Consider the following 20747-nt stretch of genomic DNA (forward strand, 5'->3'; position numbering starts at 1 on the left):
TATATTTCACCTAGTTTTATGACACTTCACTCAAATAATTGCACACTGGCTTTTTCTCAAGTGTTCGGCATTAATTTCCTTACGTTTAAATTCCTTACAATGAGCACACGTGTTGCATTTCCGCAGCCACAGCTCGCTTTCTACTCAATTAGGTTTGACCAGGAACTAGTGTGATGAGAAACGAGTCAAATGATGGACGAGCACGAGGCTGCTGCCAGTGATTTTTAACAACACAAGCTGCTTATTGTTTGTTGTTCCTCACCGTGAAGTGCTGGGTAAACACCCTAACATGCAAGTAGTCACTTAGACCAGTGTACTGCACCGAAAACGGCACAAAACATGATAGCGCTATTTTTAATCAGCATAGACTATTAGCCACGGCCATTATTGCCGAAGTCCATTATTCTATCTGAGTCTATTACCAGCTTGCTAAATGGCAGCCAGTGTGTTCAGCGCTTATCCAAAGTGCACTGTACCATTGTTTGGCTCAGAAAATTCTCGCCTTTATTGTCAGTTCAGGCAAACCCCCGATGAATACAGTGAGAGCTGCAGGAGTAGAAACAAGAAAGTTGAAGCAGACGCATTTGTGATCGCATACCATGACAGATGTGGTGGTGTTGGTGGGGTGTGTATGTGAAGAGGGGGCAACACAGTCTAAATGAAACTGTAAATGCATGACTACTTTTTATCACATAACCTTTGTTTAATCTAAAAAAATATATATAGTTCTATATCTATTCTTAAATTAAAAGTACAAGCTGCATTGAGCAGTGCAGTTTTTCTTTGTTGTATTTATTGTGCCTTGGGCGTTGCAACTAAGATTATTTGAATTATAGATTGCTCTATAAAATATCAGAGGGAAGTTTTAAATGACTTCACAATTTCCTCAAGGTGACACTTATTTTATCTAACAGCCGCAGACCCTCACTTTGCTATCGCACAAGACAAAGAAAACCAACAATTCATCACCTTTGAGAAGCTGCACCTCAGAAATGTTTAGTATTTTTTTTTTTTACTAGAATAAATGAATATAATGATGAATTGATTATGAGAATAGTTGCCAGCTTGTGATTAATCGGTTAATTATCATCTACTTTGTTTTTTGTTGCTTGATTAAGTAACTAGTCTACAATACTGCATCTAGTTTAAAGTACATTTTGAAACTGCATTTATTATCTGGGTACAGTCTCTCAAATGTGAGGATTTTAGACTTTTTAATCTGTAGTAATTTGTAAATTAAATATCTTTCGGTCTTGGACTGATAGTCGGACAAAACAACACTTGTGAAAATGATCTCCGTGGACGCTGTAAATGTGTGATGGACATTGTTCTCTATTAAACTGTATTGACATCTAAAGTTTATTAATCAAGAAAATAATCAGCACGATAATGGATAATAAAAATAATCATTAGTTGCGGCACATCACACAGTAAACATGTGAGTTGAGATATATGGATGTGAATAACATGGACTATTAAAAATGAAAAAGACAGAGAGATATTGTATTTGTACCCTTTAGACACTTTTTAGATCAAGGTTCCTGGAAGGAAAGGTTTCCTTGGTTGAAACTCTTACAATCAATGTGACCTTTATTTATTATAACCCCCATCTCTCAAAAACGCACATATAACATAGTCAATCATCTCTCCTTCCCTCAAAGTAAAAATAAAAAAGGAACTGCTGTCTGGTTATTGCCAGTATCCATCTCAGTCGTCAGAAAAGCTGCACGTTTTTGCTGTTGTTAAGGGCTGGAAACCAGAATCCCATCGGAGTTGCACCCTGAGGAACAAATTTAATGCTAGAAAAACATCCCGACCATCAACCAAAAATGACGGATTGAAAATAATGTCGAGCTATCTTGGGAATCCCCCACCAGACAAGGGAACAGACTGCATTGTTTTTCTCATTTATGTGATATATAGAACCGAAAGAGGGGAAAAAATGGGCGATTTATTGGTTAGATAGGCGTATTCTTTTCCATGCACAAAAGAAATATTGGATAGTAATGTTGGGATCAAGTCACATCATGACATTGTTTGGAGGCTAGGTGTTCAAATATGTAAGTCATCATCCGTTGGTGGCCTGCTAGGTTTTCAATAGATCATTCAATGCAAATATGTGTGGGAAATTGTGAAAGTTGCCACATGAATATGTCAATGAACGGAGTGTAATTTGTGCTTCCTTAGCAGGGCAGCGAGATGAAGCAGAGGGAGAGCCAGTGCACTCAGAAGACCATCTCATTGCTGAGCCCCCTGGGGACGATCCAAGTCAGTGGATGTGAGAATGGTGTGCACACCATCCAGATCCTAATGGATGTCGCACCTGCTGAAAGGTACTGTACAACAGCCGGGCTGGTGACGTGATAAACAAAGGTGTGAAATTTACAGGCGGACAGAATCCACTCCTGTGATGGAGTGCCACCATTCCTCATTGGAAGCAGGGCATTTTTGTAGATCCCACAAGAAATATCCTGGAGAAAGTTGGGCAAATATGAGCAGGCACTAGAAATATGAGGGGCACTAGAATACAGTTGGGCTTGAAATTAGATTTCTGATGGCATGTGGTTGTGATTCTTCCTGCAGTATATTTGAAATTTCAGAAAAATAACTTCTTTATTACCCACAAGGGAGTTGATTATAGCTGATGTCTGTAGGGTCAGCAAAGGCCATTGGGAGCATGGACTGTTGGCTCCTGTTTATTTATGTTCCCTCCAAGTTGTATGCAGTAGTTCTGAGTGTCAACCGGCACTCAGAAATGTAATATGTGATTGCATTTCATGCCCTGCCCATCCCTCAAAATTGTTCGAATGTTGCCAGTCTTACTGGAGCGATTGAAACTGATTAAACTCAGCGTTAATAAGTACTTATTCCTGAATGTTACAGGTCCACATCCTACATCTCAGATTAGTTTTGATTAGATTGAAATTAAATATCCATGTATCGCAGATTCGCATTTGATAAACTTGAATGGTTTGGGAAATTAAACCATTTTCAAATGCACCCAGATAGGAAGTTAGGAAGAAAATGTATGTTCAAATTCTAATTTATGGAAACCCATTAATGACCTTGTATATTATACCTCAACATGTGTTTCCTTCCTGACTGTCTGCTATTTCCTAAAATTCATCAAGCAGTAAAAACATTCCACTTGTTGTTAATGAGTTGAAGTGAGAAAATTAATAATATGGAATTTTGATTATGGAAGATGTCCTGTAACCATGCGCAAGCACCTTTCTCCGTCTCCTTGTGAACAGGGTTTAATTTGTGTGTTCAGGTTCAGTAGGAATATGCAAATGAATTTAATGATTCGCATCACTAGATCATTTCTCAGTTTAATATCATTTGCTATGTCGGTCATAAGTGATGCTTCGATCACATCGCTGTCTGTACGTTCTCAAAGGTGTAAGCGAGAAATCATTAAACTAAATGTTTAGATTTTATCTCGACCAGTTGAATACGATTCTTTTGTCATAAGACAGGGGAACTAGAGCCACCTCAGATATATGGTGTAACACAATGTAAACAGGCATTAAGGGAGGCAAGATAAAGTGACAAAATATAGGCTTATCTTTGCAACCGGCTTTACATGTAGATCTCACAAAAGCCTGCCTGTAGCAGTAATAGTTCAAATCAGCCATTTCCATTGATTTATTTATGACATACTAAACAAGGCTCTCTCCAGCTTTGGATGTGGTGTGGTACAGGCTTAGGAAGTCAGTGTGATAAATGATCTCTAAGAGCATATTTTGGATAAGGGAAATAGATAACATCTATGCATAACATAAAGTAAAACCTACAGAAGTATATTTGTGAGCGAGTCACAGCTTTGCCGGCTTATGCAACTCTGTTTGCTTTCTATGTTTGTTTTTTTGTAGAATTCACCATATTGGTTGGCGTTGAACAGCCGGTGCAGCAACAAAAGCATATGTGGCATTGATAGATAGTTATTGATAAATGCCATTATAGCTACATAAACGCCCTTGAAGTATTGCTTACGCACCATGACCGTCAGCTCTTTCTAATAGAAACGTCTCAAGCCCCTTTTGCTTCCTAACTGATCTTAGGAACATTTCCTAAAATCAACCTCCTCTGCCAGTCTAACGACAGCCCTGAAGGCACCATCAGATGAACAAATTCATTACATCTCAACAACCCCTGTTGGGGCCCTACGCACAAGCCTCCCTGTTAACCAGCTTTCCCCCCTTTTTTAGTTTTTAGCATGGCCTCAGCGTTCACAGAAAAATGATACGCATTTTGTTTACAGGAGATTACTATTATCTGAAATATGATGCTTCTTGCCTCTTTCACACAGAGCACAGACACATAATACAGAGGAAATCATAGAGTACTTTTTTATTAGGGTGAAAAATGAAAAAAGGGCTGGACTCCTGCCCCGAGACATTTTGTGAGCATATTATTTTACAATGCTTTGATCAATTTGTCTGTCAAGCTGGCTGAGATGTGGGGGAGCGGGGAAAAAGCAATTTAGCTTGTGAGGTCCTCAATAGAAATGTACTACAGGAGCCTGTGTATGACATGTTGCATTAGAACCTGAGTAGCCTTTATTGCCTGATAATGTCGCGAGGCAATGCTGATATCAATCACACTTTAACAGCCAGTATGATGTGTTTTATGAAAAGAAGAAAAAAAAAATAATGCATGAAGCATTTCTTGGAAAATAATTGATTTAATTCTGAGCGGAGGGAGTTCTACTTTTAACAACATAAAAAAAAAATACAGGCACAAAATGTGCTAGAAGCTAAAAATTGTTAAGAACAAGCTCTTTGCATATGCTCCTATAGAAAATTGTAATTAATTTTACACGGATAAACATTCTCATTCTCAGTCTCATTTGCATATAGATATAAACAATATATTTGTGCATCTGAATTCCCAGCACACATGAGTCACGTGGTCTGCCTAAGATCCTAAGTGGCTAAAACCAAAAATTATCATTATACTTCCCAGACCATAAATCCCCCTTTTTTTCTCTGACACAAAGCCTTATACATCTGTGTCTGATTTTTTACATTGCACATTGTTTTTAGTTAATGATTTTCATCTGTTTGTTGTTGCTGTGATAGTGGGGAAATGCACCATATGCTCCGGCAAAAGACAAATGATTAGCAAATGAAATTCTGGACAGCTGTCTGACTGAAAGCGTTTGGTTGATAGCATTCTGCTACCATAATTAGCTTAAGCTTTGGGTTAATTAACTTTCTACCTGGATATGCATAATAATAGCATTCTGGAGAAAGCCAAGCAGCTTCCAGTATATCAGCAGCAAAGGCAGGCGTTTTATTTTGTATTTCGGCTGCATATTTCAATTTCAAGAGGCGATTTAGCTTGGGAGCATCGTCAAATATTGTAGATTTTACTCCCCAAGCCAGATAATTCTGAAACAATAGAAGTGTATTATGTGGCAGAAATGCCATTTCTGAATGTAATTAAAGCGGATGAAAGCAATCACCAATTTTTAAACGCTTTTGTCTAGCACGAGGCCTACTTGTAAAAAAATACCCATCAAGAGGAGAAAAGAGGCACGAGAACCCCCAAGTCCTTATATAAGAGGCCTTTGAGACTGAAGTGAAGTACAACAGTAATTAGTCTTTTGTATGAATTTTGCCGGCCATGCTCATGATTAGTTAAGCATATGAGAGGACTGCAGGACTGCATTGGTCTTAAGGAGGAGGGTGTTAAAGTCTATTTATCACCAGTTATCCTCACAGCTTTCCATTATCACTGACAACACTGGATGGGGCCTGAGAACAGCCTAATTGTTCTGAGGTGGAGTGTTTTTGTGTCAAACCCGTCACCTCAGTCACATTGGCATTCATAAGCAGCCAGACATTTTCCATCTATCTAGCCCTAATACCCAAGCTGTCACAACAGCTTTTACACACTACCAACGCTAGTGTGAAATATCTGAGGTGATGCATTTATCGTTTTTCTCACACTCATGTAGTGTTGTGAATCAATGTCCTGGTTCACACTGAATAGCTTTATGGTAAATGTGTTCCCTGTTTGGGGCCTGTTTACATGATGTGCTCACACACCGGGAACCGTATCAACAACTTATTATTTTTTTCCTCTATAATTTCTTTCCCCTCCTCTCCGGCTCTCTTTTTCTCTCTCTCGTATTTAGTCTGACACATGATTTTAATTAATTTAAATGATAATTTTGCTACACATATAGACGAGGCTGTGTGCTAAATAAACTGCTTGCATTTGTAACTAAAATGCGTTGTCATACAAACAGTGATCTGCTGCGATATTGAATGAAATCATCAATAAAGCAAGAGGGAGACTTTTTGACGTAGTCTCTTTAGAAATGGTATGAATAATTTATTGCGTAATGATATTCAGATCATTTCTGTTCTATTTTTTTTTTACTGCGGCCTTAGAATATTGTTTTGCATGTTGTGAAGTGTAGTACTCAGCTGCGTATTCATTAAGGTGCTGCTCCCACTGGCCCTTGGACCCATCTGTGCTCTACGTTTATGCCTCGATCTCTTGGGACCGTCCCAATCAGGCTGCATGTGCCATTTCCTGTGTAAACCAACACCTGTGTAACACACTACCTGTAAACCGCCGCACGTAGACGAGGCACTGACATTCACTCAGATGAAAATCTGCAAATGTTGTGGTTTCTAAAGCAGATCCTCCAGGGTGAGGACGGGAGCCGAGCGAGAGTTACCCTTCACTGTAGAGAAGCAGCTAAAAGCAGCGCCTGCTGTTTTTTTATTTTTTTCCCTGCTGTCGACCGGGAAGTTTTTCCCGGCACGAGGGTTGCGCTGGTTTGTTTTAGAACTTGATTGGATTCTATATCTGCAACATGCAGAAGTGTACAGTCTGTGACATACTGAGGCAATATGCAGAGAGATGATTCCGCTCTGACATCTTGGAGAGGAGTACGAGTCAATTATGCCCAAGTGTTGTTCTTGCTTATCTTCCTGCGGCACCAAACAAGGATTTAGTCAAGGATTTAGGGGTGAGGGGGCGGTGGTGGGGATCATGGTAAGCGGTTCACAACAAAACACTCAAAACTCCTGGGAGCGGGCACTGATTTAAAAATAAATTACAGAAGACGAAGCGCTAACACTCAAGGGCCCTCAGCAGTGCTGGCGTACACAGGTGAAGATTAGCCTCCTCGCTAATCAGAGGAACAAGGCAGTAATTTGCTCTGAACACAGACAGTAATTAGGACTTGGTGACACTGGATTCCCATAATGCCTTTGTGCTTGACGTGGTCAAATTTTGACAGAGGCTATCCATGCAGGGTCACTGTCCCTCCAGTCTCTCGGCCCTCTTCAGTTGAGGCTCTAAAAGGTCCCTGCAGTTACAGGGGATCCCTAATGTACTTTATGCCTCCCTCACTGGCTCCTTACCATTCGGGTAATTGGAATCTCTTACTATGGCACTTGAGAATAGAGGCTAAAAACACTATTTGAAACTGCTCAGTAGTCTGTTGTAGATAAACATTGCTGCGTCGGGGTGTGTGGATACACTACATAATGGAGTAAGAGTTAAGGCTCTGGTAATACATGCCTTCACTGACTCCTGTGGCTAGCCAGTTGGGAGAATACCTAATTGTTGTGTGCTTTGTTGCCTACTCTGCAGTATTTTACCACCACCTTTATGTATTGGATTGAGTGTTGCGGCCTCTTCGGTGGACATTCGCTAATAAGAGTGGTTGGATATCTAGAGAGCAGTTTATCCGGCCGAGTTGTTTTTATTTTGAAACGGCAGAGCACAAACCGTGCGCCCCCACAGTAGAATAGGAAGCATTCCTTACAGCTTACCACTCCAAAAGCTCTCCACTTTAGTGCTGCAGTAGTCAGATAGGCATCTGAATGATCTTCAAATGGTTGAACGAGCCGCATTGAGCAAGTGGCTTACAATTGTATCACAGCCTTTGGCTCAGAGACCATCAGGATCTTGACATTCATAGAGACATGCTGTATTTTTTTCCCTTTTTAGACAGTCATTTTAGGCTTTTTTCATGCTCTCTTGAGTCTTTGACGTCTCTGAGTTAAGTATCTGCAGCTATAAGGCCGAGGAAAATATTGGACTGCTCTTGGCCTTTTCTATTTCATCCTCTGACCCGCCATGTTACCCATGATCGGTGAAGGAGAACTCTGGCAGGCTGTGTCAAAAGTGACAGCCGATCGAGTCAGGATGAGCGCCATCACGCTTCACAGGATGGAGGCATGAGTTCTGAGTTTTTCCCCTTTTTGTGCAATATACCATTACACCCTTCGCCAGATTCCTTTCAATTAGATCCTGTGGTTAACCTGTTTCATTCTTACGTCTGCAGCTGATAGAAAAAGTCTTAGTGAAGTCTTGTGCAACTACAGATACAGAATATGCCAAAGGAAATTGACAAATTTAATATCAGCTCTTCTTTTTTTTTGGATTCCTTTGTCTCCTTTGATTGTTTCCTCTAGGATGAATGAAATAACCTCCAACATTATATAAATGCTCAATTCATTCTTTATATTAGAGTTGGAAAATAGGTAGAACTCCAAATGACTCCCACTTTACGCAGCAATGATTTATGGTAATTGGAAATTGATTGTGACAGGAGCACAATATTAGACGTTTTCTCAAATCACAATCTTCTATCAAGGGAAATATTCTTTTTAGTGGAGCCGATCCTGGCTAGTTTGGAATTAGTTTCTTATTTCCTTACCTGTTATGAAATAGTAAACGCCTGAAGGACATTGAAAAAAAATATGATTTGTACTAGTCAAAAGATAATAAATAACAATTTAGCTTTAACCAAATTTGAACTGTTATTTACAGTTAATGAATACTGTTTATGATCACCACTAATTATGATTGTTTTTTTTAGACAGAATGGCAAGTACTTTAAAACAATACAACCATTGCTTTGCTTTTTGAGAGTTTCTTTGTAATAAACCCAACATTTATCACACATCTCTAATCTCTCATTTGAGGGGCCGAGTTTCTAATGTGCCAGTCCGGACACTATAAAGATCATATGATGCTGCTTGATTTGTAATTCAGTGAAGCGACTGGAAATGTTGCCAGCGCAGGAGCTACATCTCCACTGCCCACATGCTCTTTAAAAACAATCCCCCACTGCACCTAGAGGTGACAGACTTCAGCTCGACTGATGTTGTTCCACTTTTATTTATTTATTTTGGTGTTGTTTACCGGCCATAACATGTACTGCATTGCATTAACTTTTACTACTGTCAATGTTGTATCACTCAAAACACCTTTTGAAGCCGGCACATCCATAACGGAGGGCTGAGGGGAGAAGAAAATTAGCCACGGTGACAAGTCTGAAGTGTGAGCTGGAGGTCAAAGGTGCCAAGCCTTAAGCAAAGGTGCTCTAGCCTTTGTCCGGTAGATTGTAAGGGCCTGCGGGTCCAACAGGAACATTTCCACACACAATATCCCCGAGCTGTCAGTGTGCAGCGGCTGGAACATCCTCTCAGAGAGAAAGAAGGGCTGTGGTGGGGTAGAGGAGGAAGTGGTGGTGGTGGGAGGAAGAAGAGGAGGAGGAGGAGGAGGTGCACTGGTGGTGGAAGAAGAGAGGGGGGGGGGGGGGGGGGGGATAGAGAGGGAACAGTGGCCTGAAGAACCTTGCAGAGAGAAAGAGAGGTGGGGGGATGGTGGGTGTGTTTGGGGGTGTAGGTGGTGGGGAGCCAAAAGAGCTGGAGTGGGAGGATAGAGAAATAGAGAGGGGGAAATGAGGAGGGAGAGCATGGGGGGAGGGAGGAGAGGGATAGAAAGGAGAGACAATGACAAGTAGGGGCTGGCTGGGCACTCACCCATGCCGACAGAGATTGCCATGAGCCATGGCCATTGTTTGAGCGGGTCTCAGCACAGGAACCGCTGGTGGGTTTGCAAGTTTTCACCACTCAACTATAAACTGCTGTGTGGTTTATTTAGAAATGAGAGTATTTACACCTTTCACTGTATTTACACCCACTGTTAAACGGCACCCAGGAGATTTTCATCACACAGCCACAAACTAGCAGGCAGAGCGGTTCCCTTAAAACTGACCTGCTCACTCATAACACTCCAGTAAACCTCAGTTTCACATGTCCAATATAAAACGTTGCTCAAACTGTGACCTGCAGAAGTGTAAAAACACTTTAGGGCCGTGTTGTTACGGCGGGCAGGAGAGAGACGGTCTGTGTGTTTAACAAAGTAAATGTCTATTATTAATACCATACAGGATAAGCCAATTTTGAAATGAGGGGCACTTAAATGGTGATATTATTTATTTATAAGTCCTGTACACCAGTTAATGGAATTGGCGGCCTGCTTTAGATCCACAACACAGCTTGAGGTCCACTTTGCAGTAATGCACATGCTAAGAGAGGACCTTCCCAGTAGGGTCTTTAAGTGTCAAATATGGGTCAGTCTGCTTGCATTGACCTGGGGGGTGGTCAGCAGCGGAGAGAAATTCAGCTGTTAAGTGATGCCAACTCAACCATCGGCAAATTCCTCCAAGCATCTACTCATGCTAAGATGCACGTCCAAGTGTAGTGCTTTGCTGGCCAGCACCGCTCTGGCCAGAAAAAATCCATTTATTCTTGTCATGAACTATAAACTAGACCCAAGCAGAGATGAAACTGTTGTTAAAGCTGTGTTCTTAACTTCTTTCCATAAAAGCTGCAAGACTTTTGGAAACTTTTTTTCTTTTTGAATTCAGAAAGTGGTTCTGCTTCCTTAAAGTTGTTTGAAATAAACTGTTAGCGCCGTTCCTTATGACCCGACAACGCTTCCTTTCATACTCTATCATTCTGCACTTCATATAAATATATATCTACCGTACCAAATGCCTGGATTACTGTCTTTTTATATTTTCTGGAGTTTTCTGTCTTTCACAGGTCTGATATTTGTCACAGCCCGCTGACAGGAGCAACGCCGAAATGTGGAACTTTAGATTTTAAACACGTCTTCATTACCGAAATTTAGTTTCACTCTGCAAATTATGCCATCTTGCATCTGTGTCACCCCTGGCATGTTATTACACTCTTGCGACATATTTTATCACTATTCAACCAAGAACTGGGTATTATGATTGCTCCTCTGATCCCTACCTCAACTCCCCATCCTGCTTCATATCCCTCGCAGGAGCAGTGAGGCCCCCCTGAGCTGTGTGGTCAACGATAGCCTGGCAGAAATGAGCCCCGAGTTGCAGCGCTGCGTTGAATGGCTCCAGGCGTACTTCAGTGAGCCGCAGACCACTGGGAGTCTCCCGCTCCCTGCCTTTCACCACCCCGCCCTGCAAGGAGGTCTGTCATGGATAAATATTTGCAGAGCCATGACTGGGATCAGGCTTTCACTCTTAATTGTCAGTTACATCACTTACACTCACTGGCTCACTGTGTTATAATGAAGTATTTTATGGCTGAGAGAGGGAGAGAGAGAGAGCGGAGGAAAAGCGAGCGAGTGGGTGAGCGAGAGGAGAGAGAACAGAACACAGAGCTGTAACTTGGTTCAGTAATCTGTGGCAGCTCTTACCACGCGTGTTAGTCTTGGCAAGCTTTTCTATGATTCTTGGCACATTCTTTGAAACTGATCGAATTCCACTCTTGACATTTTTAGACAGGAAGCTTTTTTTTTTTTTTTTTTTTTTCAATGACAACATGTGAATGGTAGTAAAGTTTGAATGAGCTTATTGTTGGCTTGACCAGTCACCTAGGACGAGTAAAATGGAAGCACCCCGAAAAATTGACAATTAGTGTCCTTGCAACTGGTAGTTGTGACTGCAGAGTGAATGATTGAGGGCGCCGAAGAAAAAAATGCGCTTTTGTTTTCGAGGAAACAAACAATTCTCGCAGCCTGACAACTCACTTTTGAAATCGCAAACTTATCGCACTCGTGCCGTTTTTTTGGAAACAATTACTGGCTATTTCTTTGTCACCCTTTAAACGCTCATTGCATTTTAACCTAAAGATTTTTCAGAAGTGCTCATTTAGACCCAGAAGCACACCTACACAGGAGAGAAAAAATAGCTCTAATATATGCATTTACCAATTGTGCCTCTCTTCCCTTGCAATCAGGCCTTAGTTGCTCTCTAATTTCATGCAGATCTGCAGTGCTTGAGTGATGGCATTTTCAATGAGCAGGTACTCCATCGAGACCCTGTATACAGCTATGAGTCCCACGCTCCCGCAAAGGCAATGCAGAAATACATCAGGACCAATTACGATATCAACTTTCAGTGTGATTCCCTTCGCCACCAAGTGCTTGTGTACCAGCCCCAGGCTCTTTCAAATCGCATCTCATCTGAAGTCTTTGGGGTTTTAATTAAATTTCAGGATAGATGGAATTCTTCATTAGTACCTGATCTGAATAGGTGATTGTGCTGTGTTCCACCTCGCTCCCTCGCCTGTTGTTTTGGGGCTCAGTAAATACAGGGTTTAGGCTTGGATTGCTCTCAGTAGTCGGAACCATAGGCCACGGCAGTATAAAAATGTTAAATGTGAGCATCAAGAGTATTCGTCTTTGGAGGGAGGAAAATAGAAGGTTTCTTTTTTTCCTTTTTTTTTTTTTCCCCCTGCTTGTTAATTCACAAATATTAAGGATTCGTTTTGGCCTTTCTGCTGTACAAATTCCTACTCGATTTCATCATGCAGCCGCTGCCTGCCTGCCTGCCTGCCTGCCTGCCTGGGAAAAAAATACAAGTTTAATCAGGTCATTACAATCTGTGACAACCAACTTTTGTTTGCTCAGTTATCTTGTGGGAGAACCTGAACGCGACAGAGCTCTCACAGCACTTGTCATGTAATATTGAGTTGTGACCTTCACTTGAAGTGTTGCCATGTTTATTTACACATTTCTGACAAAACAAGCCACTTTTCATATTTGCTGTCACGATATACCTGAGCAGCAGAGGTGACTTGAAAGGAGATGCAAGGTGCAGTTTTCTATACTGTGTGACTGATTGTCATGTGCAACATCACACGTAAGTTGGGGTTGTTAGAGGTATAGAGGAATGGTGTGGGTGCGTGCGTGTGTGTGCGTGCGTGTGTGTGCGTGCGTGTGTGTGTGTGCGTGCGTGTGTGTGTGTGTGTGTGTGTGTGTGTGTGTTTGTGTGTGTGTTTGTGTGTGTGTGCGTGCGTGTGTGTGTGTGTGTGTGTGTGTGTGTGTGTTTGTGTGTGTGTTTGTGCGTGCGTGCACTCGCATTTGCCCCCTCCGAAAATTGCAGACACCATCATGGGTTCTCAAAACGATGCATATTCTTATCTCATTAATTATACATCCATATGTAACAGACGAGAGGATCTTAGTCTCGGTAAGCGGCACAGGGAATATGCAGGGAGGGGGCCAGGAAAAAGGGGGGGAAGGGCGCTCTTCAAAGCCCAAATGACTGTGTTCCTGCAGGAGGCTGAACCTCCCCCTGTGCACAGCACAGGGCGAGATGAGACACTCACCAGGACTCGCCCCTGTGATGTGGAGAGGAATTAGGGAAATGAACGTTTTCAGAATATCGAATAATCAGAGAATCATCAGCACCCCGTCAGCCTTCAAAAGTATGGATCCCTCAAGACTCAAGAGACACTTTGACTGGGAGTCAAAGTCTTTCCTCCCATTAGACACAAAGGATAATGAGGGAGCTGCATTTCCACTATTGTCTTCTTATTGTCACAATCGTGTAAGAGGTGGCTGTCAGCTGAAAGTCATCTCCCCCAAATCTATCATTAGCCGGGCTGATGGAATTCACTTCATTTTCATTGTTTATTTCTTCTTTCAAATTGCTCTCATATACAAAATGATGAGGAAATCAATCATATATGCCAATACGTTCATAATCACTAGATATGTTCGATTTTTACCGCGGGTCAGTCTGCCTCTGCCTCTGCAGTGGCCCTATCACCTGGCCTCATGGTATGTAATGACCTGTGACATAATTATGGGATGTCTGTAAACATGTAAGTGCTACCTCTCAACTTTTATTTAAACAATTGACATCACTGCACCCCGATCTAAAGCGGGTCCTGACCCCAGACACACCGTATTAGGCTCTTTATGAAGTATGGGGCTCGGGGACTGCTCTCCTATCAGTGCTGGTCACCTCGAATGACCCGCATGAAGTCTCTGTCACTAACACTGATGAGGGCAAAGTTCTTTAACCTCTGTGGCGGCAGATAAAAGCGCAGACACTCCAGAACTGTTGGAGATGTGAAACCTTCCAGGAAAAAAAAAGAGGCTGCTCTGGATTTATAGAAGTATAAACGGCCCCGTTGCTTGTTGCTCGGAGGCAAAAGTGCTCCGCAGTGTCTGCTGGCTTGACACTGACTTTAGTTGTTTGTCAATAACGTTTGCATCAACGGGGATTTGTCATAGCACATAGTCTGGGCAAGTTGACATCTACCCACCGGTGACAGAGTGATATCAATATGTACCACGCACATCATGTGGCCAAATCTGAGCTTTATGAGGGAGAATAATGCATAAAAGAAATTTCAGGGGTGTATCTTATCCCCTCATAACATTAAGTCTGTCTGCGTAAGAGCCCGTCATCTCGTTGACAGCGTGATTATTACCTGAAAAATTATTAAACAGTACCTACGGGCCTTGTTCAAGACAAAGAACTCACAAGGGTGCGCATCAATCAAAAATATCCCCTTTAGGTTTTACACTTATTCCCCCCAGTTTAGGCAAATTGCCTTGTTCGCGTGGCTTTGTGTAGCGGAGAGTGACTATAAGGTAGCGAGGGAGCCTGGGGAGCAAAGGATGTTCACTCTGTAGAAGAGAGACAGGGGTGTGACATGTTTTCACACAATGCCAATTTAGAGGGATTTCTCATAGATCACTTGTCATGTGCTCTCTTAGACCATATAAATGAGAGAGAATGGGAGATCACTAATTGAATTTTCATGACTGAGTACATGTATGTACTTGAAGAATTTCACCCCCACTTGATAACGAGACCATTGTTCCCCATCTTGTTCTGTGCAAAAAAAAAAAGTGTTGTTCACTTGCGACAGAAGCTCACTGCATCAATGTCTGAAGGTTCCAAGATGCTTCAAATACATTTCCCCTTTTCTTTTCTTTTTTTTCCAGCAATCAAAACTTGACAAACATGCCTCTCAGTCACTGACTGGTAATCCAGAAAAAAAAAGATAATGCTACTGCTAAAGTGCTAATGAAATCAAAGCCGTTAATGTGGTCGGTTAAGCTGCGGATGATTTGAAGAATTCTGCCATTTAAGTGAAGATGATATAATGAATCTACTCTGAATAGAAAGCAATTAAAAGGACAAATTGGTCTGATTAACCTCAAAGTCATCCCACTGCCACAAATGGTGTGCAACATTCAAATTATTATTATTAAAAATCTGGAGCAGATTTGCAGTCTTTTTGGCCTCTCTTAATCCTTTTAAATGAAGGAGCGAACTTTTTTAATTTTAGCTGTGACCTTTCAATGCATAACCTAGATTTTTCTGCCATAGAAATAATTTTCTCACATCGGCTTCTGTAGCATGTTAATACTAGTTCTAAGGTCAAATTGAGGGACTTCTATGTATTTAGTTGTTAATGAGTATTGTAAAGTCCTACAGAGCTCCTTGGAGGAAGACTTGGCCCTCAAACCTGCAGTTTGACATGAGCAAAAACCATTCAGTGGATCAAAAATGTAGTGATGTCACAACGTTTTGATTTAAATTCAAAACACCAGTTTATTTCAAAGGCGTAAATTCAGCGTTGTACTAAAGTGTTGTCTTGTTGTTGTCAGCCTCTTAGGCAGCTGTCTGATTAAATGAGGGACTCCCTCTTCCTCTGTTCTCTCCTTCTGTCTCTCGCTCCTCCTCCCTGTCCTCTGCTTTGTGGCGGAGATGCCTTCACCAGCCACGTGTTGCAGGTACTTCTGAAGGATGTGAAGTTTGGAGAGACGGTCTCGTACAAGCGCCTCGCTGAGATGGCGGGAAACCCCAGAGCGGTGCGGGCAGTGGGCGGGGCCATGAGGAGGAACCCGGTGAGTGCGGCTGGCATTGATTGACAGGCTTCTCTCTGACTTATTTAATCAGATAGGGAAACTCATCATTTCTATTAGATTCTTTTTTTTTTTTTAATGACTTTAGTGAACCTGCATTTTGCAAGCTGCCTATAGTCAAAGGTTAATTAGTCATTTTACACGGGTAGTAAATAAGCAATTTGACAAGTATCACTGGAGACACCATGACATCACTTCCAGTATGAAATATAAAGCTGCAACGATTAGACGATTAGATTTGCAACTACCGGTATTTTTTATAATAGTTGCTGTTGAGTCACTTTTCAAAAATGACTCCACTTTTTGGTAAATTAAAGCAAAATTGTGCTTTTCTCTGTTTAAGGTAATTGTAAAATTGTCACCTTGGAAACTGTTATGGATATTTGTCATCGTTTTCTGATTCTTTTTTTATCGACGTAATGATTAATCTAGAAAATAGGCGGCGGATGAAGCGATAATGAAACTAATCATCAGTTGCGGCTCCAATTAAATATGATTTGGATTATGTGTAACAACAACACATGATTTGCAATATATTTTAACGTTTTACATCAATATGTTATGTTGTTATAATGATGTATACAAATAGAGAAACAAATGAATACAAATATATATATATATACATACAATCGGTACATTTGATATGCTAAAATATTGAGAAATATATATATGAAGTGATGACACAGATCTGTCCGTTTTTTCAATTTATTGATGATCGCTGCCTACAACAAAGTACTTTTGTACTCCACTTGAGTTTTCAAAAATAATAAGTTTAAAAAAAATAATCTTTGTGACACAGGATATGTAATCTAAACTGTAGGCGTGTTCGAATATGAGCAACAGCGGAATAAACGCCTCCTTCTGAGACCGCCGGAGACGTACAAGTCTACCTACAGCACATTTTAAGCCCACACCTTTTGTTCCTGTTCTCTCAAATCTTTACTGTAGATGTTCGCTACAAATCTCCGATTCTTGCAGGAAACCTGGCCCCGCATCATTTTGCCCATGAATCCACTGTGTACAAAATGGAGGGCTAGAGGGCAAGTGGTGTGTCTTCTTTTGATCAAACCCTTTGATCAAAGCCCGTTTAGCTCTGCCCATGTAGTGCTGTGGGCACCACCGGTGTGCTCTGTGAGGCAGAGAACACTTCTTGTACAGAAATGCAGCCGGCGAGATGCTCTCCCTCACATGTGCAGTGGAATAGCTCGTGAACATCCTCATCTTAGTGCCGTGCGTTTCCTCTGACACCGTTTTTGTTATTAAAGTAGGAAGAAAAGTAATTTATGATCATTAAAATTGATTTGAAACACAGAATAAAAGCAACTAAACCACAAAAAAAAAATGCATTTGTGTGTTTTTAATATATGCACTAGTTTGTTTGCATTAATAGGCTTTTTATATTACATTAGCCAGTGGCGTTGTTTTTGGATGGCTGTACAAAACCTCTCAGTCTCGTGTTTTACAGACGTTTCCGTCCTTTTGTCAGGGAGCCTGGGAGCCTGAGCCCTCAGCTCCTGATACAGATCCAGAGTCAGATTGTCAGTGTCAATTACTTGTCAGTAGCGCTGCTCCACTCAGGCTTCAACTGTGAAAAGCTCAGTGTGCTCAATCGATCCTCGCCTCTCTGTGGCACTTCTTCTTCACCAGGATTTGAGTATTGATAAGCCTGGCGTAGTGCTCTTTTCCCCCCAAGTGAAGAGGCAGATCCGCAGGCCTTGAGGGTACCCTGCTCTCCCTCCAAACCCGGGGAACAGTATTGATCCAAATACTCGAGCAGTATTTCTCTGTCTGCAAGGTTAATCTGGGGCTCGGAAAGTTTTATTGCTGTTGATATGGGAGCGGGTTTAATGATGGATCTGAACTGATACACACTGCATGTCCAACTTTTATATAAAAGACTGGAGGTGCAGCCACCGCGTCATGATAACTTGGTTCAACTGGAGAAAGATAGTCGCAAAGCAGTAGTAGCTGGGATGTTTTTGTATTTTGGTGTAACGAGAAGACAATGAGGGCAACATGAAGAATATTTAATAGGAATAGTTGCGTTGACTCATTCCAACCATTGCCACTCTTCTTGTTCTGAATTCACAATGATCGAAGTGTTTTAGGTTTGCTTGTTTAATCTTTCTCCAGCCATTTAGTTTACAAAGAACTCGGGACCCCCCTGGCAGTCTTCTGCAACAAGAGTAAACGCTCCACCGACTTCCTCTTTTTAATGATCACAGGGTTATCAGATCTTAATGTTGACACCCTCTCGATTGAATGTTCATCCTGCTGGTGTTTTTGCCCATTAATTTTTGATTGCTTCTTTGCTTTACACTATTAAAGAGTAAAAAACATTTATACGCAAAGACTGAGCCATCACCCTGAATGTGGGTTTGTGCAGGATCAAACCAGACACTTTTGGTGTGACACTTTGTTTTCATGCAATGCATGAACATAAAAAGCAAAAAAGAAAAGTGCAGATTCATATTTTCTGCACGTTGGTTACTTTTAAGTCGCACCGTTTATGTGGTAAATCAGATATTCTTTCATACATAATACATATCTACTATCAACATCTCCAACTCTTGTGTTGCTGCGGCAATAAATGTCAACCCGAGAATAAGAAAGCAGCAAAACCCTAATCTGTCTTTCTTTTTTTTCTTCTCAAACATTAGTTTTTTAGGAACTCTTTTATGGTAACACTACTGATCCTTCATGGAATTTAAAGTTACAAATATTTCTCTCAACCTTCTTTCTGAATTTATAAATTAGGAAAAAAAACTTTCTTTTATTTTAAAGAAAAAGTAGAAGCAAACATTTTAAAAGTGTCCCTGTTTGCATGTAACATTTTTTGTGTGTAATATTTGCAGAACTTCAACATGTTTATTTCCTCCGAGTTGAATTTTCCTCTGTCTGTCTGGGCCAGGTTCCTCTCCTCATCCCCTGCCACCGGGTCATTTCTAGCAGTGGACAGAGTGGGCCGTACATGAGCGGCAAGGGCAACCATCTCAAACAATGGCTGCTCACCCATGAGAGGCAGAGAGGCGAAGGCTAAAGCATGACAGAGGCCAACTGTCCTTCATTCAGTACACACACACACACACACACACACACACACACACACACGGGGCCATGTTTTTTTATTTTTAAGAACGCAAAACAGGGCCATAAAGTTTAGCGCGCTTGGCACTTGGTGGAACAACTGGAGCTTCTTGTAGATATTCAGTTTATTCTTCTTTTTTTACATCTAAGAATAGAGATGCTGCATAGTTAATGTGATACAGAGTTGTTGCAGAATTAGAATGTACAAAAATAACTTAAACAGAGAACAGTAGGAATTACAAACATATGCTCCCGTGGGTCTCCGTTGCGTTTGCCAGATAGTGCTGGAATGGTTTTTCTAAAGAATTATTATTCCCTTAAAAATATGTCTCTTGCATTGTTGTTGTTGTTGTTTTTTTTCCGAAGCAGAATTAGTCTTTGTACCTCTCGTTGGTTTTTTAATTTCCTGCCAAGTGAATGCTTTGTTCAACATCCAGTGATAAAGGCTCTGAATTTTACCGCTACAAAGCTTTGTAGTGAAGCATTTGTTTTGTCTTCATTTAGATCTCATTGTTTGCTCTCGCCTTACAATCCACCTAGAGTGGAGATGTCTTATGCATTATATACTGTACTTTTATGAGATATGCTTAAATAAATACATCTCAAAATGACAAATCGTGGCTTTTCATCATTTTAATTGCATTTAATTTAAAAATTGATTTCATGTAGCGTTCACTCAGTTCAGCTCATAATTAATTATGCTGTATGTCTTCTCCTCACTGCAGCTTTGGATGTCAGAGCTCCTTTTTTATTTCTGAGTAGTGTTTTCCATTAGAGGGCAGTACAGAACGGGAAACAGAAATCAACATTTCAACCTTGAATTCATCCTGCACATTTAATCTGTAACTTAAATGTTTAAGTTATTTTATTTTCATCACAACCCAGTTTAATCCCTTTGGGATAAATTATTTTCTCTTGAAACGGCCATATGGAGAGGGCAGCAGCAGCAGCGGGTGTGTGTGTGTGTGTGTGTGTGTGTGTGTGTGTGTTTAGAAATAGAAGCGTCTTTTTAATTGAATATGTCCTTTACTTTCATTTTCTACATTTTCTCACGATGATCTGTTGTAACATTGACAGTTTAGTATTTTTACCTAAATTCTTGAACAGTCGAGTGCAGCCCCAGAGTGACCCTTCCTTGCCCATAGTTATTCCTTTCCTGTTCAGCCCAGGTAGCCTAATAATCCACTCTTCAAAATAACCTCGACTCTAACCTTTGCTGAACCAATTCAAGTGGCCCGCTCGCTGAATACATTTGAACTTTGCTGCATTTTTGAATTTCTTATCCGATCGGGCTCCTTGTGGTCGTCTTGCCGTGCTGCTGCTGGACTCACTTACTCTGCCGGTGGAGCACCATCGCAGCGTAGATGTTGAGGCAGCAGACAGGCAGATGAAGAATGAGACTCAGTCTGTGGTTTCACAGAGGGCTAATGATGCCTGTGGTGACTACAGGCTACAGTCAGCCCCCTAACGAAGGGAGCTGTGACACAGCCACAAGGGGTCCCATTTAAGCCAGGCGCACTCTGAAGTGCACTGTAAGCACCCTCCTTTTTTTTTTTCTTCTCGTGGATAAGTAAATTCTATGGAATGCTGTGAATTTCGCAGCCGGAGAAACTGATGTCTGTAGAGGTCTGAGGCTGATGTTAAAAAACAAGTCCAGCATCAGAGCTTCAACCATG

At 41.3% G+C, this 20747-nt stretch overlaps 1 protein-coding gene across 1 annotated transcript; it reads left to right on the forward strand.

Annotated features, from left to right (window-relative positions):
* Window positions 1-530: 530 nt before the first annotated feature.
* Window positions 531-19664, forward strand: LOC306746880 (methylated-DNA--protein-cysteine methyltransferase-like; the record flags this gene model as incomplete). Its single annotated transcript, XM_079229862.1, has 5 exons — window positions 531-554; window positions 2191-2333; window positions 11119-11279; window positions 15827-15966; window positions 18896-19664. The coding sequence occupies 5 exons, from the start codon at window positions 531-533 to the stop codon at window positions 19022-19024; spliced, it is 597 nt and encodes a 198-aa protein (XP_079085988.1). The 3' UTR covers window positions 19025-19664.
* Between the last annotated feature and the right edge of the window lie 1083 nt (window positions 19665-20747).

The sequence above is a fragment of the Taurulus bubalis genome, assembly GCF_910589615.1.
Source record: "Taurulus bubalis genome assembly, chromosome: 14".
Classification (NCBI taxonomy): domain Eukaryota; kingdom Metazoa; phylum Chordata; class Actinopteri; order Perciformes; family Cottidae; genus Taurulus; species Taurulus bubalis.